Source organism: Abrus precatorius, unplaced genomic scaffold (assembly GCF_003935025.1).
Source record: "Abrus precatorius isolate BTA unplaced genomic scaffold, Abrus_2018 Scaffold4, whole genome shotgun sequence".
NCBI classification, from domain to species: Eukaryota; Viridiplantae; Streptophyta; class Magnoliopsida; order Fabales; family Fabaceae; genus Abrus; species Abrus precatorius.
The window spans coordinates 287,438-310,897 of NW_020874384.1; the positions used below are offsets into that span (position 1 = coordinate 287,438).

Consider the following 23,460-nt stretch of genomic DNA (forward strand, 5'->3'; position numbering starts at 1 on the left):
CTAATAACTAAGCCCAAAGATTAGTATAAATTTGGGATTAAATGTCAAAGTGGAGGCGAAGAAAATAGGGTCACGTGCTTGACTTGGAAGTAAAGCTGGAATGATGAACCAAGTGTATCTGTCTCGTGTGGCAAAGCTTCATTCCATCACAATTATATTTACGAATTTAGAAGCTTTGGTCATCCCTACGAGTTATCAATATTTATTGGATTATTCTTCATTTAATCTCTTTAGTGTGGCTTTCATAGATTATTTTTTTTTAACATATACTCAATTTGCCTTAAGCAAGTTTTGCCATTTTTAATTCCTAAAATTTAGTTCTAATTACCATCATATGTCTTAGTTGTGTAGTAAACTTTTTCCTTAAAGCATATCTAAAAACTTAAATCAAACATAAAGAATACATGATTAAATTCATTCAAAATTTAAATAAAATAAAATAACCTAAAAAATAGAACCAAAGATATGCATAAATTTGGAATATAAATTAAAAGCCAAATAAAATGGGATTAGTGGATGACTTGGAAGTCAATTATAATGAAAAACCAAAGATGTGCATAAATTTGGAGTAAAAATTTAAAGCCACAAAATGGGATTAGTGCTTGACTTGGAAGTCAATTAAAATGAAAAACCAAGTGTTTGTGTTTCATGGTTCTAGGCACTCTCAGCTTATATGTCCTTAATTTCGCATTTTCATGTTGATCATACACTTACTTGAACACATATAATCAATATCCAAATAGCCAAGCACCATAAAAATCTGTAACTCAATGGCCATTCTTTCTTTCATGATTATGGTTGGTTACATACTTGTTCCCTCTCTCAAATTTTCCATAGCCATTGATTCTATTAATATGTTCCAGTCTATGAGTGATGGACAGACATTAGTGTCAAAAGGTGGAAAGTTTGAACTTGGTCTCTTCAGTCCCAACAATTCCACCAAACGTTACCTGGGAATTTGGTACAAGAATATCCCAATTCAAACAGTTGTGTGGGTTGCTAATGGAGCCAACCCCATCAACAATTCCTTTGGCATATTAACACTAAATAGCACAGGCAATCTCATGCTAACCCAAAATGGCTCTATTGTTTGGTCTACAGACTCAAAAAAACAAGCACAGAATCCAGTGGCAACACTCTTTCACACTGGCAATCTTGTGGTGGGAAATGAAGGAGAAACAAACCCAGAAGCTTACTTATGGCAAAGCTTTGACTATCCATCTGATACATTTTTGCCAGGAATGAAGTTGGGATGGGACCTTCGAATTGGTCTTGAAAGGAAAATCACATCTTGGAGGAGTCCAAATGATCCATCTCCTGGAGATTTTCATCGGACATTAGCTCTCAATTCATATCCCGAGTTTTATTTGATGAATAGAACACAAAAGTTCTTCCGGTTTGCACCTTGGAATGGCCTATACGTTAGTGGTACTATATATCCAAGAATTACTCATTCCTCTTATACAAAATTTGTCTCCAATAAGAATGAATTGTTCTACACGTATATCATCACGAATGATTCTATCCTTGCTAGAGGGGTAATAAATCAAACCAGTTATAGTTATGACAGATTATATTGGGATGATAGTGCTCAAACATGGGAAAGAACTTCAACGTTCCCAGCGGACATTTGTGACACTTATGATCTTTGTGGAGCCTATGCGAATTGCATTCCTACAGAATCTCCACCATGCTTATGCTTAGAAGGATTCAGTCCAAAGTCCCCTCAAGCATGGAACTCGTCTGATTGGAATGAAGGGTGTGTCCGCGATAAACCATTACATTGCAAAGACAAACACTCAGATCAATTTGTAAAATATGAACGGCTTAAACCACCAGATACTTCACACACATGGCTAGATGAGAATATTGGTTTAGAAGAATGCAACGACAAGTGCTTGAATAATTGTTCTTGCAAAGCATATGCAAATTCAGATATAAGAGAAGGAGGTAGCGGTTGTGTCTTGTGGTTTGGGGATCTCATTGATATTAGACAGTTTCTAGCTGATGAGATAGATATATATATCCGAATGTCTGCTTCAGAGATAGGTAAAGACTATATTTTTGTTTCTGTCATTCTTCCCATCAAAGGTTTGATAAATGTATCTACAAAATCTTCAGTTTACTTGTTTTCAGGCTATCAAATGCCTCATCATGGTCGCAAGAACAAAACAATAATTGTCACAACCGTAGCTATAACTTGCGGGATACTTTTGCTTTGTATTTATTTTATCTGCAGAGTCCGTAAAAGCATTACTGGTATTATTCTTGATCACTTTCATTTTGGCTAACAGTGTATAGTTTAGGAGAAATGGAGGGAAGGGGAAAAGGGGTATTTTTATATCTTTTTCATGTTTAGTTCAATATTTTGAAAAGAAAAGGGAAGGGAGAGGGGAAAGGGGCCTAAATCCCTTCCCACTCAACTTTACATCCCCTTTAAAGTGGGTAAATTTGAAGGAAGAGAAACTCTTAAACAAATTAGACAAAATTAATTATTCTTATATTTAACCATTAAACTCCTCCCCTCCTTTCCTTTTCATTAAAATCCCCTGTTTTCTCCCATTTTATGTACCCTTTTAACATGACATTCTACTTTGATGATTCAATTATCTATTTTTCCTTTTCACATTTTGTAAGGCTTCAGTATGTGTTTTATCTTTATATTTTTTCTTACTTTTTTATTCTATTCCCTCTAATTATTTTTTAATTCTAGTCTTTTTTTAAAAAAATTCAATAATTTTGGTTTACCTTGACTATTAAATCATTACATGGCTAATCATGAGATTGTCATGTATCAAATTTTTGGTGCTACATGTCAGTATTTTGTGATGTCATGCTGAAGAGAGGGACCAAAGGTACTGAATTTAAAAATGTTAAAGACTGAAACTAAAAAACATTAGAGAGAGTAAATAAAAAATTCACTAAAATATAGGAACAAAAATATATATATTTTTATCCTTTCTATAGTATAACTAAAGGCCATTTTACAATTTTCAGAGAGGTCAAAGACAGAAGATAACAATGAAAGGCACGTAGATGAATTAGATCTCTCGTTGTTTGACCTGCAAACAATAAAAACTGCCACTATGAACTTCTTGATAAAGAATAAGATTGGAGAAGGTGGTTTTGGGCCTGTATATTGGGTAATTCAATATTTGAGTAGTATTTTCAATTTAGCTGTGTAAAGTTAATTAGGGAAGTGTTAATATTATGAGGAGGAAGTACTAACATGAATTTGAGTTTGTAGGGGAAGTTAGCAGATGGACAAGAAATTGCTGTGAAAAGACTTTCAAGAAGCTCAGGACAAGGAATGACTGAGTTCAAAAATGAAGTAAAGCTAATTGCAAAACTTCAGCACCGAAATCTTGTAAAACTTCTAGGTTGTTGCATTCATGGACAAGAAAAATTGTTAGTTTATGAATTCATGCCTAACGGAAGCTTAGACTCCTTCATTTACGGTATGAGATGCAATCCACAAAACTTAAATACTCGTTTATTATGACTTCAATCATAATTATGTAGAAATTTGTCAGACTTGAAAATTCAGTATTGAATAACAAATGTGCTTTAAATAGAACAGATCACACTAAAGGTAAATTGCTACATTGGTCTCATCGTTTTCACATAATATTTGGAATTGCTCGAGGACTTTTGTATCTTCATCAAGATTCCCGATTAAGAATTATTCATAGAGATCTCAAAGCAAGTAATGTTTTACTTGATGATAAGTTGAATCCTAAGATATCAGATTTTGGAATAGCAAAAGCTGTTGGAGGAGACGAGACTGAAGGAAATACAAACAGAGTGGCTGGGACTTAGTGAGTTATTAATTATTCGGCAACATGAATTTGTAATTTATGTGTGTGTCTCATGAGAATATATTTTTTGGTCTAGACCACTATCTTCCAAGGGAGGCAATCCTGTTCAAGCTGGATAGGACCATTATGTGTGTGTCTTATGAGAATATTTTAATTTCTAATTCCATTTATTTCTTGCAGTGGATACATGGCACCAGAGTATGCAGTTGATGGGTTATTTTCAATCAAGTCTGATGTTTTCAGTTTTGGTATCTTATTGTTAGAGATCATATGCGGGAAAAAGAATAGAGCTCTTTGTTATGCAAATCACACCTTTAACCTTGTTGGTTATGTAAGCAATTTGATGATTTTGAATTTATCTATTACTATTGAAATCTTAACTTCATCTAACTTCTAGCATATAATTTAGGCATGGACACTTTGGAAAGAAGGCATGGTTTCACAATTGATTGACCCAAGCATAAAACAATCATGCATTGTCTCAGAAGCATTGCGTTGCATCCATGTTGGTCTCTTATGCGTGCAACAATATCCGAAAGATAGGCCTACAATGACTTCAGTGGTTCAAATGTTAGGGAGTGAGATGGAAATAGTTGAACCAAAAGAGCCAGGCTTCTATCTGAATGTCTCTAATGAAACAAATTTACCCTTAAATCCAATAGGAGTGAATTCATACGTTGAATTAACCGATGTCACATTAGATGGCAGGTAAAATTCAATTATGTCAACTGGCACCGTATTATCTCGTATGAATGCATTGTACCTATCTAAGAACTTGAAACATGTTAATTGTTGTATACTTGTGTAATGAATATATTAAGAAAATTTTAATACGAAAGATTTTAACACTAATATGAAGAAGAGAAATGTGATTGACATTCTTGTTCTGCAATATTATGTATCAGCATGAAAAGATAGGTCTTCACAATCAACCCCACAATAAAATTAAAAGGATGCAAATTCACATGGCATAACAATCCTAGAGGGGATTCATTACTAAGGAGAAGTTGGGCAGAGTTCTTTTAAACTGTCCATAAAGAAGTTGCATAAAGATACTTTGCCAAATTCTAAAGAAAAGATATACAATCTTCATCAGAAGTTGTTATCTTTCAAAATAGTACTAGTGGGGAGGACAATTGGGAACAGATTGAAAGTTATTCGTATGAGAATTGCAGAACTTTGGAAACAAGAGATGTACTGAGTAATTCAGTCAAGGTTAATATGGTTGAAATGGAGTGGTAATGATGCACACTTTTTCCATGCCACAACAATCTTTAAAAAGGGCGTGACATGATATATAGATTAAAAAATGAAGCAAGTGAATGGGGTGAAGGACAAGGCAGATTCATGAAAGCCATGTATAATCATTTCAAGGAGGTTTACACGAGAGGCTCTCATTCTACTAACAATTGCATTCAAGTCATTCCCAAAAAAGTGTCTTAACAAGTTATGAGCTAACAGTAAGCTCTGTCATCCCATCTCAGAGTTGAAGATTAAAACAGCAATTGATAGTCTCAGGAAACTCGGCCCATGGACCTAATGGGTTCAATGGACTATTTTTCCAAAATAATTGCGAGACAGCACTGCGTATATATCAAAGTGCTTTTATAAAAGGTTCATTCAAGATAATATAGTTATTATATATTAAATTTTATTTATTTATTTTTATTATATATAGACATAGAAAATTTTACAAAAAAATTATTAAAAAAATAAAAAAAATACTTAAATAGACTCATCCACATGTTATTTACTGAAGTAGACATAAATATGTAGCTAAAATTTGTAATTTAGAATTCGATTCTCAAGAAACTGAATTTTGGCTTATCCTTTTTTTAAAATTTAATTTTATATTTTTATATAATAAAATAAATATTATTATTTAAATTATATTTATATTTTTTTAAAATAAATATTTATAATATATTATTCTAATAAATATTTATAAATATTTTATTAATTATATATAATAAAATAAGTTTTATTATTTAAATTATGTTTATATTTTTATATTATTTAAAACTGAATAATAATAATAATAATATTTATTTTACATGTTTATTAAAATTTCTTTTACATATTTAAGATAATAAATAATATTTTTATTTTTTATTATATTATTTAATATAATTTTGATTTTTTGAAAATGATATTAATATTATATTCTAAAATTATATTTTTAGTTATTTAATATTATATTTTAAAAAAAATAAAAATTATAATAATAATTTATTTAATTTTAAATTTGTATAAAATAAAAATTATAATAATAATTTATTTAATTTTAGATATTTATTAAATAAATAAAAGTATCACATAATAACTAGTTTATTTATTTATTTTAAGATATTAATCTTTATTAAAATTTATACATAATTGTTTAATTAAAAAGTATTTTATTAATATTAATAAACATAATTAAATAATATTATGTAGATATATTCTATATAATTATATATTTAATATAAATTATAAATACTAAAAATTTAAAAGTTGCAATAACATTCATAAAATTAAAAATGACATTAAAAAAATTTTAAAATAATAACAACAATATAAATCAATAGCTAGAACTAGAAAATTGAGCGATATTTGAACATATCTTTCTTGTATAACCAAGAGTGTGACAATAAAAATAATTTTTTGTCTGACTTTGTTATTTTTTAATGTTCATCTCTGTTCTTATCCTATTAGATTTAGGTCGATCCTTTGAAGTTTTTTTCAGTTCTGGATTTGGACACAAAATTGGGCCTGTGTAAGTTGGCCAATAGTCTTCATGTTTGAGTTCTTTAAACTAAACTTCGTATACATTAGAAACTTATTGTAAGGTATACACGGGAGATATGTAGATATCAAAGTTGTGATGTGTGTGTAAGTATGAAACAAAGACATGCGAGCATGGGATGTGAACATTTTGGAACTTACCACAATCACACCACATTTCATCTAACTGTACTGTAAATTTTTTTACGGGTCAAATTTCTGTCAGATGTTGCGTTTCTTCGACTAAAAATCTAGTGCTTGTTTTGTCAAATGTGATGACTCTATGAGTGTTCGTCTTTGACAGTGCATCTTGAGTTGTTTTAGTTTCAACCTCTGAGTACATATGTCCAGCATTAATCATATACCACCATCCTTTGTTTTGTAATTGTTAAATGGTACAAAATAGATAGAGTCAAATTACAGTTTCGTCTCTTCCAAGAAATCTCTTCTTCACCTAATAATTTGAATGTCCACAAAATTGACATGAGAATAAGAAAAGATGAAAATTGGGTTACAAGACATGCTCAATGGATTGAGATATGGAATAACAGACATGCGTTGACAATAACAGGTTATTTAATGCAAGGCCCATTGTGTCATACACAAAAATACATGGAATGGTACATTGTCAATTTCATCTATTTCCTATTTGTGCCACCACTACTACAAGATCCAAGGAAGAGCGACCAACAACTAAAGACTACCAACACATTTGAAATTAGTATGATTTCCACACTGTTGTACCACGAGACTATATCAATTTCTCTGAACATTACGCTAGAAGCAAACATAATTAACACAAGACATTTATTTGCAACAACATCGGAAGATTTTTTTACAAATTTATTTGGAGTTAATTTTACAACTCTATTTTCAGCACAAACTTATATGCAGTCTCTTTACCAACCAGATTTTGCTAATAAATTTGGTAATTCATCAAATGCATTCCAACAACTAAACCTTTATGATAATCTAAATCTTCTACAAGTTCATCCTGAAATCTTAGAGTAATAATTACAACGACAATACCTACTACGTCACAAACGTCACCCTTGTTATTATCTTTGTTAATGTACTTTGTCTTCATCAATGTTACCTTAGTAATATGAAAATGTTAATTTTAAAATATTTGTCCCAAATATAAATAATTAACTTATAATTTAATATTTTATTTAATTTTTAAAAATATTTTTTTATTTTCAAATAAAATTTATTAAAAGTTATAATAGTAAAGTTTTAGAGTTTAGGGTATTAAAAATTATAATATTAAATAATGTCATTTTAAAAAATAATTTAATTAAAATAAAATTTTTATTCAAAATATCATTTTATCATACTAATATTTAAAAATATTAAGTTAAAATTACATATTTAAATAAATAAATAAACATAATAATATTTAATATATTTATTTATTTTTTAAAAATATAATTATTATTCTTTAAGTATAAAAAATTTAAGCATTAACATTATTATCTAAAATAATATATTTATTATTTAAATATTTTAATTAGTTTTTAAAAATATAATTATTATTATTTTTTAAAAATATTATTTATTATCTTAAATATGTAAAATAAATTTTAATAAACATGTAAAATAAATATTATTATTATTTTCATTTATTTTCAAATAATATTAAAATATAAACAATTCAAATAATAAAACTTATTTTATTATATATAATTAACAAAATATTTATTAGAATAACATATTATAAATATTTATTTTATTATATAAAAATATAAAATTAATTTTTTTAAAAAAATTTAAATATTACAAATTTTAGCTACAGCATTTGGGTCTATTTCAATAAATAAAATGTGGATGGGTTTATTTAGATTTTTTTAATAATTTTTCTATAAAAATTTCTATAGACATACCTGTATCTTAGTTTTTGAAAAATTAGCCTATCCTTGTACCCGTACTCGTATTCGGTACTCATATCCATGCAACTTAGCTTATGAACTGAACAGTAAGCTCTGTCATTCCATCTGAGAGTTGAAGATTAAAACAGCAATTGATAGTCTCAGGAAACTCAGCCCATGGACCTAATGGGTTCAATAGACTATTTTTCCAAAATAATTGGGAGACAGCACTGCTTATATATCAAAGTGCTTTTATACAAGGTTGGTGCATTCCAGATAATATAGTTATTACAACACATTTCAATGCTTCAAAAATAATAACACAGCACAAGAAAAGGAATGACTCTAAAGCTGGGCATGACATGACTAAAGCTTTTTTGGAAAAAGTTCCCCTGCCTTATGCTTTTATACTAAGTGGGTTGGTTGGTTTGGTCATGACACTTATTAATTCTATAACATCCATATTCACTCTCAGTGGATACAAATTATTTAAAATTTAAGAAATGTTTAAATTAAAAAATATATTTTAATTACTAATAATCAATATTATATTTTATCTACTTTTATATATAATTGTAAATCTTAATTCTTAAACAAGAGTGTTTTTAGCTGTCATCTTTGAACCAGAACAAGTTTTGTATTATTTCTCTTTCTACTTTTTAATTCAATTTATATTTTATTTTTAATTTTTAAAAGTATATCTATTTATTTTAGTGTTATTTAACATAATAAGATATTTATTATTAAAATTTAAATAATTATTTATTTTAAATGTATAAAATTATTTATAAATTTCATTTCGAATTATATTTTAATTTCATAAAAAAATGTGTAATGCATGAAAAATATATAGTTTTATTAAATAGGACTAAGTTAATAAAATAAAATATTACAATTATAAATTTAAACAATTAACTACTCAATATAAAAGAAGTCACTTCACATTATAAAAGGAATAAAAATAACTTTAAAAATGATCTTATTTAAAATAACAAATCTATAAAATATTCTCATTAAAAAATAAATACTCATATTTTATAGGTAGAAATATATTAATTGATCTTAACAACTCGCCGTAGTTATTTGACTAGAGATGCTCTGAATTTCTCTTTCTTCCTTTTTGCTATAAATGAAAGGATGTGGGGGCAGTATGTAAAATATAGTGAAAAAAAGCAATTGTCTTAAAATAATAATTGGCGTCATGTTTTCAAAAATTGGTGTTAGGTAACCAAATTTGAATGAGCAAACTAAAACCAATGTTTGAATGAGCTAAATTATACATAACATTGAATTTGATGAGATTTTGATATTTTTATAAATCTTGATAAATAATATAGTAATTTTTATTCTACAAAATAGCAAAACCAATTTAAGTTAAACGAAATGAATTAACTTTAACTTTCTTTTCGGCATAGCATGACTCCATGAGTGCCGTGTGAACGTGTGATTGAAAACTTTAACCAATGCTAACATTTGCGTAAATTGCTGTGTTTCAAATTATTAACGTCAAATGTTTAGCATAAGTTATTCAAAAACACCTATGTCTAGAAACACGAACTCCTAATTATTAGACAACACCACCTTTTTTAATCAAATTTAAATATAATTGATCTATAACTACATAAAATTACTAAGAATAATTGTATTATTGTATATATAGCCTGTCATCTACTGGCAATTTAAGTAGCTATTTGATCTAAGAATGGTTCTGTGGAATCTGGATCAAGAACAAGCTTTATCTCTATTTATGCATGCATGTGTCAGTTGTTTTAAGGCTTTATCCTAAGGATGCTCCAAGCAATTATAGAATGCTCACAAAGAATTGACAAAGATTTCTTAAATATCTAAGTTTGTCATATATGACAGTGGATATATACAAGCCACAATTGACATTTTTACTTGTATCAAATCACAAGTGCTAGTTTTGTAGTGTACGTGCAAAAGGTCTTGCCTTAGAGAATGACTGCACTTGCTGAATATGACCTTGGCTTTTCTAAGATTGTAGCCAATAATTTATTTGACAGTTTATTTTTGCATTTAATGCTTGTTCATTGTGATGTATTAGCTGCTTAAAAAAAGAAAAGGCTTGACGATGATGACAGTTTGATATTTGATCTATGCCCCCCAAAAGTTCTAATTTATTTTTATTTTTCCATTCTTTTATTTAAAAAAAATACATAATTTTAACATGATTCATGCACATCTATTCAATCTTTCGATGAATAAATCATACAAGTAAATTTGATATCACACCTAACCCAAAACTTTAAAGTTATTGAATTTTAGGTTATTCTCCCGTGAATGATGCTCAACTTCTCCATTTTCACCAAATGTGAAACTTGGTTGCTTGTACTTGATACATCTACAATCTTTCCCTGAAGTGTAAGTTCTTTTTATTGACGATACTTTTCATTAATGAAAGTCTTCAACATTTTAACCGACACAAAGCACTTAAGTCACACTCTACACATACTTTATTAAACTTGCATTGTTGTTAGCTATCGCGAGACATGTTGGTTGACCTTCATGTTGCCAAAAAGACTTCTTTATTTTTTTGTAAATACTTTAGTTCTTTAAATTTTATTTTATTTTATGTTGGATCTCTAATTTTTTATATATTTTGATCCTTTAACTTCATTTCAAAGGATTAAATAAAAGTAAAAGACCAAAATAGAATAAAAAATTAAATGACAAACTGAAATGCAAAATAAAATTAGAGAATCACCATAGAACTTAAAAAAGTTTAAACAAAAACAAATTTAAAAATAAACACTTTTTTCTTTTTTCTTTTTTCTAACTTAAATTGAATGAAAAATCATTTCCAAGCATTCGCTTTTGGAACCAAAAAGAAATCCACAAAAATAAATAAAACATTATAAAAATCTGGGGTGTGAAAATATCTACTGTGTTTGTTAACGTCACGTGTCATGTTTTCATAAATCTCTGTCATACAGTGTGAACAGGTCAACTAAGGCTAAGAAAATCCACTGTGTATGACGGGTCTACTACGCAATAAAGTCAAGCTGGGACCATATTTACTCGACTTTTGACTCAAAATCAATGCACAAAGTGAAAAGGAAGTGTGTTTTTGTTGTTTAACTCATCCTATTTTCCGCAACACATTTTAGCTCCAAAATATAGCCTTATTATTATCAGTAGTATTCAAATGAAAAATACCCAAAAAGCTGGAACTCCATGGATATTCTTTGTTTCATGTTTATGGTTGCAGGTTTACTAGTTCCATCTTCCATAGCAATTGATTCCATTAGTGTGTCGCAGTTCATTACTGATGACAAGACCTTGGTGTCTCAAGGTGGAATATTTGAGCTTGGTTTCTTCAGCCCAGGTAGTTCTAACAAACGTTACTTAGGTATTTGGTACAAGAACATCCCAGATAAGAAAGTTGTTTGGGTTGCAAATAGGGAAATCCCCATCAATGGTTCCTCGGGTATGTTAAGAGTTAACAGCACAGGCAACCTTGTGCTAAGCCAAAATGGGTCTGTTGTTTGGCACACAAAGTCTCAGAAACAAGGAAAGAATCCAATGATGGTGCTTTTGGACAGTGGCAATCTTGTGGTAAAAAATGAGGGAGAAAAAAACCCAGAAGACTATTTGTGGCAAAGTTTTGATTATCTATCTGATACAGTATTGCAAGAGATGAAGTTGGGATGGAACCTCAAACTTGGTATAGATTGGAGATTAACATCATGGAAGAGTCCAGATGATCCATCTCGTGGAGACCTTTCTTGGGCTTTAGTACTCAATGATTATCCTGAGTATTATATGATGAAGGGGACAGAAAAAATCTTCAGAATTGGACCTTGGAATGGCCAATATTTCAGTGGAACACCAGGTTTACAACCCAACCCCATCTTTAATTTTAAGTATGTTACCACAAAGGATGAGATTTTTTACTCATATACCCTCACGAAAAAGTCTGTTATTTCCGTTGCTGTATTAAATCAAACTACAAGCAAGTTTTATCGCTATGTATGGGTGGAGGGTGATCAAAATTGGAGAACTTTAAATTCCATCCCAACAGACACTTGTGACACTTACGGCCTCTGTGGAGTCTATGCAAATTGCATGGTTACACAAGTACAAGTATGCCAATGTTTAAAAGGGTTTAGTCCAAAGTCACCAAAAGCATGGAACTCAACTGAATGGACTCAAGGATGTGACCGGAATAAACCATTAAGCTGCAAAGACAAACTCACAGATGGGTTTGTCAAATATGAAGCAGTGAAAGTTCCAGATACTACACATACTTGGGTGGATGAGACTATGGGCCTAGATGAATGCAGATTCAAGTGCTTGAATAATTGTTCTTGTATGGCTTATACTAATACAAACATAAGAGGAACAGGCAGTGGCTGTGTCATGTGGCTTGGTGATTTAATTGACATTAGACAATATGAACGTGGTGGACAAGATCTATATATTAGGATGCCTGCTTCAGAGTTAGGTAAGGACACAAGTTTTGCTCAATAATACTTTTCTTTTTCTTATTAAATGCAACTTTCATTGCTCAAGATTAAGCTAACTTCGGCTTTTGTTTTCTGTAGGATCCGACCCTCTGGAACCAGTATATAGTAGGCACAAGAAGAACACGGCAACAGTAGTTGTTTCCACCCTTACTGTGATTTTTGGGGCTCTTTTACTTGGTGCTTATTTTATCCGTAGAATCCGGAGAAACATGGCTGGTAAATAATTGTTTGACTCAAATTTTTCTAAATAGATGGCTGCACTTCTCTATAACTTTTTGACTAAAATTGCAAATTGGAAATTCTCATGGTTTAATCATCATGTAACATGCCATCTTGAGTTTAATAACTTGCTAAATATTGAATGAAATGAAATCACATAACATATTCTATTTTTCCTTCTCTATTGTTCATATTGACCTATGTTAACTATTTTCAGTTCACTTCACATGTTTTATAACACTACTAAAGGCCTTCCTCCATTTTGTAGAGAATTCAGTGACAGTGACAGAAGATAAAAATGAAAGACATGTTGATGATTTGGACATCCCCTTGTTTGATTTACCAACAATTTCTGCAGCCACTGATGACTTCTCCATGAAGAATAAGATTGGAGAAGGTGGTTTTGGACCTGTATACAAGGTAATAATTCTTAGAGTAATACCACAACAGCGAAAGGGAAGTAGACAAGTATAAATAAATATTAATGCAAAGATTCTACTCATGTGAGTATGCAGGGAATATTAACAGATGGGCAAGAAATTGCTGTAAAGACTCTATCGAGGAGCTCAAGGCAAGGGTTGACAGAGTTCTTGAATGAAGTAAAAGTGATTGCAAAACTTCAGCATCGAAATCTTGTAAGACTTCTTGGTTGTTGCATTCAAGGACAAGAAACAATACTAGTTTATGAGTACATGGCAAATGGCAGCCTAGACTCCTTCATTTTTGGTATGGAAAATCAATAAAGCTTGGTAATGCTAATAATGACTTTAGTGATATAAACACAACTACATTGAATGAATAGTCAATATTGAATAACATATTTGCTTGAACAAAACAGATGATACAAAAAGTAAATTGCTAGAGTGGCCTCAGCGCTTTCACATAATATGTGGAATTGCAAGGGGACTTATGTATCTTCACCAAGATTCTCGATTGAGGATTATCCACAGAGATCTCAAAGCAAGTAATGTTCTACTTGATGAAAATCTCAGTCCAAAAATTTCAGATTTTGGAATGGCCAAAACTTTTGGAGGGGATCAAGTGGAAGGAAACACACGGAGAGTAGTTGGGACTTAGTGAGTATCTCATTCTCCTACTCCATTTTTCATTTTTTACAAATATGTGAATTGTTTTTCATGTAATGATGTCTTGCAGCGGCTATATGGCACCAGAGTATGCTGTTGATGGGTTATTTTCTGTAAAATCTGATGTCTTTAGCTTTGGCATTTTATTGTTGGAGATTTTATGCGGCAAGAGAAATAGAGGAATTTATCACACAGATAAGAGTCTCAACCTCGTTTATCAAGTAAGAGCTTGAATTTCTTTTCAATTTATGTGTGCTAAATTAAAACAAAATAGACTTAAATATATTTTTAGACTTTTTAAGTCTCTACATTTTTTTCAATTTTTTTATTTTAGTTCCTAAAAATTCTTTCTTTTGATTTTATTCATTTTTCTAAATTCACACTTTTGGTCTCTTTTACTGACATGATGCAATGAAAAAAATGGACATGTGATAACATTTTAGTTCCTTATTTCATCACTAAGGACCAAAAGTGCTGAATTTAGAAAAATTAGATATTACAGTCAAAAGAAAAAAAAAACAGTTGGAACTAAAATTAAAATCTCGCAAATGTATAAGAATTAAAAATATATTTAAACCATTCAAATATAAAAAAAAAAATCATTTTTTTTCTTAATTATGTTTCAGGCGTGGACATCATGGAAAGAGGGCAGGGCATTAGAGTTGATTGAATCAAATGTGACGGAGTCATGCAATATGTCAGAAGCGTTACGTTGCCTCCATGTAAGTCTTTTATGTGTGCAGCAGTACCCAGAAGATAGGCCTACAATGGCCTCCGTGATCCTAATGTTGGAGAGTCAAATGGAATTGGTGGAGCCTAAAGAACATGGTTTCATTTCAAGGAAAGCTTCGGTTGATGCTGATTTACGGTCGAATCTGAAGGACACAAGTTCAACCAATGAAGTGACTATTACTTTGTTAGAAGCTCGATGAAACTCATCGATAGGCTAGTTGGATATACACTGAATATAGATAGATAGATAAGAGGAGTTTGTATGAACTTCTATATATGGAACTTGTTTATATTTATGAGAAAGCTTCTATTACAATTTTTATGTATATATTACCCTCTTTTTTAAATATTATTTTTAAAGGAGGTTTGTAAGAACTTAACCTTAATATTAACTTCATAAAGTTAAGTTTAAACAATTATTAATAGTATAATTTTATTAGAAAAGAAACTATTTATTACATTTTTATATTTTTAATATAATAAATATTTATTTTTCATAAAAATTATTATTTTTATATGCTTAAATTCAATTTTAAAAATTGAAAACCCTTATATTTACCAGGAAGCGTGTATTGCAATTCTTATGTTTTTATGTAAATTATCTTTATCATTAATTTGATAAAAAGGGTATTTTAAATAAAAAAAATTACTACCTCCAATCCTATGTATAAGAAACAACTGCCAAAAGTTTTTTATTTTAATTATAAGAAATAAAAGCTTATCTTTAAATATATTAATTATTAAATTCTTTTAATACCCTTAATTTATTATAAAGTTATATTAACTATACACTCACCTATTTTCTATGCAAATCACTCACTGAGTCATTTAATATGATTGACATTTAAAAAAAATTAATATTTATAATATGTAAATATTTTTTATTAATTTTGATGAATGAGTTATTTTTCTCTTATAAATAGTACCGGACCGGAGTTAATATTTAAACAAAAGTGATAATAAACACATTTAAGGGCCGATATATATTAGATATAAAAATAGCTTACAAGATTCTTACCCTCCATCGGCTGTCTTACATTGAGCCTGAGATTTTTCATATATTTACAATTCTTCAAAAGCAGAAGAAAAAAAAAACTGTTTAGCGGCTTATACGACCATTTCCTAACATTTTCCATTACTAGTAAATTCGTTCAAATGCGTTTTATTAACACAATTTTATTAAAGAATCAAGTCTCTCGAGCAACATTGATTGATAAATGGTAGTATTATATTTTAACTTGTTCCGCTAAGTAGTACAGAAGTCAAGTGCCGTGCCTTGATGTCCAAAGCACTAGGAAAAATCCAAGGGGCACGTCTCTATAACCCATGTGGAGCAACTCGGTAGTCTTTCAGTGAATTGCAACTCTATCCACGTTGGTTACTCTCATTCAAAGCTCAACTCGGAATACTTCTCAGAAAGTGCCAATAATTATGTTTCATTACTAGTGCTTGACTTGGAGTCTACCCCAAGACATATTGAAGTCTATGATTCGTTCCTGGTCTACTTAATACCGATTCCTCACAAGACTAAGATCCTAATTACTATATTTCATATCTTGACCGATTAAACAGGAAATTAGACTGTTACCTAAAATATTTAAAAATGATTTGCCAGCTGAGGCAAATGAATACATGAAAAAGGAAAATCTTCTGTAAATATTTTGACAGTACACGGCTCAAAATTAGAAAGTTACAAGCTCTAGCTCTTGCAAATATGATACACTGCCAGTTCTTGAAATCTTAAATAATGTCAAATCTAAAGGTAAAGGCCGTCAGAAAACCACCATAGTTAGTCACCTTCCTCAACTTATATGCAAAGGTGCATACCCTCCCTTTGACAGATTAACCTACTTAGTCATCAAATTTTATCTTCTTTGGTGCAGGCTGGATGTTACCTACTTGCAAAAGAAATTACACTTTCATTGGACAAAATTTAGTGACATGGGCTCTTTATTTCAAAGAGCAAGGCAAAAGCATATTGAAAAGTCAAGACAAGTAAACACACACAAGCTCAGGGCATTCATAATCAATGCCAGCTGCCTCTATTCTCTTTCGTCGCTTTTGATCATGTTTTACAATCTTTTCTACCAACTTCTTGTACCCTTCTAATGTTCTTTCCTGAACAGAAAGCGACAGTGCAAATAAAGAATCTATCATACAGAGAATGAGGCTGACAAAAAATATATTTTTTCTTGATCCAACATCCATTGTCATGTCGCTCTCTTTAGATATGGACAGAATCCAGTGGCTTGTAATAATTGAGCAGTAAATGACGGTTGAGGTTGGCACACCGCTAACCTAATACAGACTTCATGGTCAGTTGTCACTATAGCAGAATACAACAAAACCAAAATATAAGTAAGCTCAGTAGGTAATCAAGAATCAAGGTTATGAAGCAATGTATCCAATATGATAAGAACCATCTGATAGTGTTAAAAGGAAGCATATTGCTGCAGAAAAAGTTTTCTCATTTGATAATATTTCTTTTGTTTCTCAACAACTTTCAGGAACTCCGACTAAGCATATAAGATTCTTTAAATTAATTAAGAGAAACAGGTCTAATAAAAAATTCATATGGATGACATTTGCTTTGCTGGAATACTGCATAATGGATCTCGACAGCTGACTTTTGCCTGCGAGGTCCATGGAAGGTTCAGGTTCAGGTTTCCAGATTTCAGTTATAGCATTAGAAACTACTTTAGCTAGTTTCTTATAACTAAACTGCAGGGACAATGGACCAGACACAGACCTAACAAGTATGCTTCATCATTGACTATTTGGTTTTATAATGTTGCGTGAGAAATAAGTCACAGCGAAAGCAATTGGTGATTGATTCCAACACTATAATGTAACAAGAAATATAAAACTTTTATTTGAATGATAAACAAAAGGAATATTACAAGAGTTAATCAACATATCAGAGAGAATACTACATAATGTACCTTTCTAAGATTACTTTCAGGACAAACTGGGTTAGCCCGAACACCTAAATTGTGCCTAACAAAAAACATCACCAACCAAAAAACTTGTGATATAAATATTGATATCTAAACACAGATCCAACCACAATGACCTTATCTTCCAGCAAGGTGAGCATTCTAAACAAAGAACGGAATAAAATGTTTTGCATTCCAAATTTCCCTTGAACCAAAAAGACCGTAACATAATGAAACATCCTCCAAAAACAATCTACAAATGTATAACAACCACAAAAATAAATAGATCAACACAACCAGAGCATGTGGCAAAAGCATTCCACAAATCACCATCTAGCTGACATATATATGCAATCAAACAAGAAAATTTTTTGGAACCCAACCCTTTTATTTCTCGCAATCCTCAGTCTCTTGATAATACCAAATTGTCTAAAACAACCTGGAACAAGTCACCATAAATAAACTCTCCTGCTAAACAGGAATCATAACATGAAAAATGATAATAAGTAATGGTTTGAGACACCAAAAGTATTAAGATTTTTTCCGTTACCAAAAAATCAGCACCGCCTGTTTTGTTATACAAAACGAAGAGTTTAGTAACAACCCTTTTCGAATGATTCTTCGTGAATTTCTCTGCCTTGATCACCATCTTCAATCGCCAATGAGCTACGGTTTGAACTTTGAAATTGACTTACGCTATCTCGAACTATCCAAACGAAAGCTCGTGTTATCGTTCATTGAGAATAAGGAAACGGTTCGAGCTCGAATGCGTGGCCGCTGCTGAGTGCGAAAAACTGCAACTGTGCAAAGGCTGACGTCAAGGGCGAACTAAAAATTTACTGGCGCCGTATTTAATTTAAATAAATAAATATATATATATATATATATATATATATTAAAAGTTAATAAAATAAAACTTTAGTTTTTAAATAATTATACATATAAGAAAATTATTTTTCATGATAGTAAAAATATTAAAAATAATCTTTGATTATGTAATTACAATTTATTTCATTCTTTAAAAGATAAAGAGAATCTTCAATTTCACATTTAAATATTAAAATTAATTTCTTAATATATGATTTATTATTTATTTTAATTCTTAAAAAATTAGAAATTATTTAATTTTTTATAAAAATATTAAAATTAATCCCTCAATATGTAGTCTATCGTTTATTTTAATCATTCGTCTAAAATTTATTAGTTAACTATTACCACATGATACGGTAAATGTTATGTGACACGTCAATAAAATTTATTTTAATCACAGATTTTTTTAAAGAATAAGCATAATATATTTAAAAATATATAAAAATTATGATTTTTAAAAGAAAAAGTAAGTCATAAAATATAAAATAAGAAATTAAAGTATATACTCGGAAAAAGATTTTTGTTACTACAGTTTTTACTTTATTCAAACAGAGTTACTTTTAGATTGAGTAGAATACCTATAGTATAGGAGAAAAAAAAATTCATAATTTCATTCAAACATTTGTATATACTTTCACTTTAATAAAATATAAATTAATATCATTTAAATGTTACTAATCATAAAAATACTTATTAATAAAAATGATTTGTTATCATCTATCAAAATTTATTATTTTATTTATAATTTTAAATCTATCATAACTTAATAATTAAAATGGAGCAAAGATTATGTTCTGTAACATATCAAAAAATATAAATCTTACACATTTAATGTTTCATGCTTGCCGTAAGAGATCATAATATATAACTATTTTTAAAAAACTACAATTTTTTAATCATGAAAAAAAATTATTCAGTTAAAACTTTGTTGCGTTAGGGTTTTGGACTAAGGATTTGTTGTTAAGAGTTTTGTGGCAAAGAGGAACCCTTCTGCTCCTCCCACCACCACCAACATTTGTAACTTGGAGTTTCTCCCTAAGAAACATATTAAAGGAAAATAAAGTGCGTAGAAAGAAGGGAGAATAGAAGGGTAGAATAAGAAGATATGAAGATTAAGAGTAAGAAGAATGTCAAGATCTCTTACAAAATAAATGGCTTCAAACCTTGATAGTGTAGGAGCTGAATATGGTTTAAAGATAGACTTTTAGCCTTTGTAAGGTGAGGATTTCGTTCTAAAATATGATAAAATCATTTCTTCTATTATGAATGACTTCAAGAGATATTTTCGTTCACGGGGAGACTACTAAAATTTATTTTAGGAAGCATTTGTAAATAAATAATTTGATTTGAAGTGACTAACTTAAATTCAATCCACAAGGCTATTTTGTGACCCAATTCTCATATTGGGTTAATTTTTAACTTGCAGCCCAATATGGAGCATTATAGACATGAGCAATGCTTACAATCATGGAGGTAATAGAACTTGTGACTTACAATATAATAACCATAAATAACACTCAGAGTCAGAAAGGCAACAAAATACTATAATGCTACGGTAGCATAATTGTCAACCTCTATATATCATGGTTATGCTTCATCCAAGAGCTACATAACCAATAGCATATTATAACTTGAGACTTATTCCCTGCTGTTATGCTATTCATACAAACACTCAAACGTTAGAATGTTCTTTTGCAAGTACACTCCGTTTATTCCATCACCAACCTGTACCAGTTTTGCAGCAACATTCTTTACACCATATACATATGTTGCTATTAGATGCATCGAAGATATACGATATCATAATTCATAAACACACAAGACATCAACTATATAAAGCTAACATATGCAAGATCACATGTTGCTCCCTCTTTGCATATAAATATTCATAATAAGACAAAAATCAAATTCTGCAATAGTTTACCATCTTCTTAAAGAAAATAAGCCAAAAAAGAAAAATGAGCAACAATTGTTTCCGGGTTTTGTTGCAATAATATCACAATATATTAAGTTTGATATAGCATTTGAGGAGCAAACTTATTGAGAAACTATAAATTTCAAATTGATAATATTATAGCTCTAGGAGATGCCTTTTCATAGGTTGATAACTGCTCCAGGATCACATAGTCTGGAATTGTTCGGGGGATGCAAAGAGACATACGTTCCAAGACTTTTGCATTTTCCAAAATGAACTGAAGAATCGACATCTCGCAACTTTTTCCACAAATCCCAGAAACTTTGACCTCCTTGAGATAGTACTGTAGGGAAACGGATGGTAAAACTTGTGATTGCCAAAACTGCTCCGCCTCAAATTCAAAGGCAATTGGAAAATGTCCTCCCAGATCACCCTATATGATAAACAAGTTATTTTTTCAACATTATATATTGATAACTTCTCATAGAACAAGGTTAAAAAATGCTTACCCAACGAATTGCTGCTGAGTTTGTCAAATCTATAGTTAAAGACTCCATATATGGGCAACATTCCATTATATATGCAATCCCGGGAAGTTCTTGCTTTTGAAAGTCAACTTGCAACTTCAGATGCGTAAGTTTATGAAATAAAATTGGCGCTTGTTGCAAGATATGCACTCCATAGGATAAGACCTAAATAATTGACACACAATTTCATGTTAAGCATAAGCTAAATCAAAATCTAATAAAAAAAATGGTGAAACAATAGTTAAATACCTGAATGCACCAACTACCCAGTGATAATCTTTCGCAATGAGTATAATTACCCATGAACTTAACCAAAGCTTGTCGTTGGGCAGCGTCTGTATGTTGCTCATCGACTCTAATGTCAATGTCAATCAACTTTGGTGCTTTGATATCTATTTTTGCTATGAGGAAACCTAACTCCAAAGTCAAAATCAACAATTCTGGTGCTGATAGATCAATTGGACATATAGGCCCATATGGTGTGTAGCAACTAATCACCATCAAACTTTCAATCATGATATCTTTTCTACAAATTAAGAAGTTCAAAGGAATATGGCAGGACTCAAGCTTCAAACTTTTCAGCATTGGACATTTGGTGACAAGATCTTCAATTGAGAAACAAACAACGGAAACCAACTTTAGAACTAAACTTTGAAGATAACAAAAAGCTCCCAAATTGGACATTTTGATTTTGCCACATTTAAAGGAGAAAGATTCCAATGCCCTAGATGCAGATTGAATAGGTGGTAATTCATATTCTGGAGACATCTTATCATGCCCCGCTGCCATTCCATTTGAGAAGTCAAATTCAAGCTTCTTAACTTTGTTTGTCATGGCAAAGCGAAACCACTTGTCAATTTTCTCCTTATTACTATTGAATCCATCATAGCACAAACCAAAGCTTAACCGCTTTATGGTGCATCCATTGTGGAGGTTGAGAGTTCTGTTCACAAATTGAGTGAACTTTTTGCTTCCTGCAATGATTGAATATCGAAGGCAAAATTGATGCATTTGGGGAAAGTCAATATGATAATCTTGAAGGATCATAATATTTGCATAAATGATCTTTGAAGCCATATCAAATTCATCAAACAGTATGGTTGAGGGTATCATGGACATGACAGCCATAACCAATTGTTCCCACTGCTTTGACACAAGGCTTGTCACCACTAAATCTTTCAAAGGTAACAAGGAAAAGATATGGATCAAAATTGAATGAGGTAGAGAACTTATATAGTCCCTGCCTTCAATTGCACGCTTGCTTTTGTTACGTCGGGGCACCAGTTTTCCTTTGACATTGCGCAATGAATTACCACCAAACTTTTCCATTGCACACTAAAAAAAACAAAGACTTACCTTACTCAAAGATTATACATAAATAAGGAAAAGTTTGGAAAACATATAAAGAAAGATAATCAAAGCATATTAAGTCTTTCACACAAGAATGAAAAGTTGTAATAAGCTCTTATGATTCAATGCTCACTAATATTAGCAGGGAATTTTGATAATTTAAATGATTTTGATCAATTAGTTAGCAATTAGAATTTGATAGTCATGAGAAACTCCTAAAATGAGATAGTATTCTAAGAAAAATAAAGAAATCTCTCTCATTTTATTTGTATCTCTCCTTGTTTTATTATGAATTTAAATCTATAATATGTTCAGCTATGGCATAATAATCATAATCAAAACTAGGTTCAATAATTAATAATCAACTTTGCATAAGCTGCACACAAATCCTTGCACATCCTCACCCATTTACTATATACGTGTAGATGGGTGTGTCTATTTGTGTGGAGGGAGAGATTTACTAATATTGTACGCTAATATTGTAAAACAAAAGATAAATAAATTTCCTTTAGTTACAACAATTTAGATTTAAAGGGCATTTAAGTCTATTTTTAAATTAAAAAAATCTAAACTATTGATTTTTTTTCTCTCACAAAAGTCTCATGTCTTGAAAGGAACAACTTTTTGTTTTCTTCCCACAACATCCTATTTTTGCCATTGCCAAATGATTGAATTTTTGTTTTCTATGCTGCAAAAGCCTTCGTTAACATGTTGAGCGACCTCTTGAAAAGTATAACTTAGTTGTATAGCTTGTAATATAGTTCATATTCATAAACACTACTAATCTCATGTGTTGAACAGGATATTAGAAAATTAAACTTAAGTAACTCCCAAAAAATAATTTAAAAGATGATAATCAATAAAACTTTATAATAGTATTTTGATCATAT

The 23,460-nt window shown here is 30.3% G+C and overlaps 2 protein-coding genes and 1 long non-coding RNA gene across 3 annotated transcripts; 1 reads left to right on the forward strand and 2 right to left on the reverse strand.

Moving 5' to 3' along the window:
- The first annotated feature begins 770 nt into the window (after positions 1–770).
- LOC113865077 lies at positions 771–15,368 on the forward strand. Its single transcript, XM_027499440.1, has 15 exons — positions 771–2,072; positions 2,166–2,259; positions 2,998–3,143; positions 3,248–3,458; positions 3,581–3,818; positions 3,999–4,149; positions 4,228–4,526; positions 4,937–5,033; positions 11,609–12,914; positions 13,015–13,152; positions 13,424–13,575; positions 13,671–13,881; positions 13,994–14,231; positions 14,311–14,461; positions 14,867–15,368. The coding sequence occupies exons 1-15, from the start codon at positions 771–773 to the stop codon at positions 15,170–15,172; spliced, it is 5,040 nt and encodes a 1,679-aa protein (XP_027355241.1). The 3' UTR covers positions 15,173–15,368.
- A 2,180-nt stretch (positions 15,369–17,548) lies between these two features.
- LOC113866380 lies at positions 17,549–18,600 on the reverse strand. Its single transcript, XR_003505043.1, has 3 exons — positions 18,459–18,600; positions 18,292–18,347; positions 17,549–17,605 (listed from the first exon to the last, which is right to left on the reverse strand). It is a non-coding gene; the product is annotated as an uncharacterized LOC113866380 (long non-coding RNA).
- A 1,834-nt stretch (positions 18,601–20,434) lies between these two features.
- On the reverse strand, positions 20,435–22,549 carry LOC113865079 (putative F-box/LRR-repeat protein At5g02700). Its single transcript, XM_027499442.1, has 4 exons — positions 21,470–22,549; positions 21,203–21,385; positions 20,940–21,126; positions 20,435–20,550 (listed from the first exon to the last, which is right to left on the reverse strand). The coding sequence occupies exons 1-4, from the start codon at positions 22,547–22,549 to the stop codon at positions 20,435–20,437; spliced, it is 1,566 nt and encodes a 521-aa protein (XP_027355243.1).
- Positions 22,550–23,460: the final 911 nt, after the last annotated feature.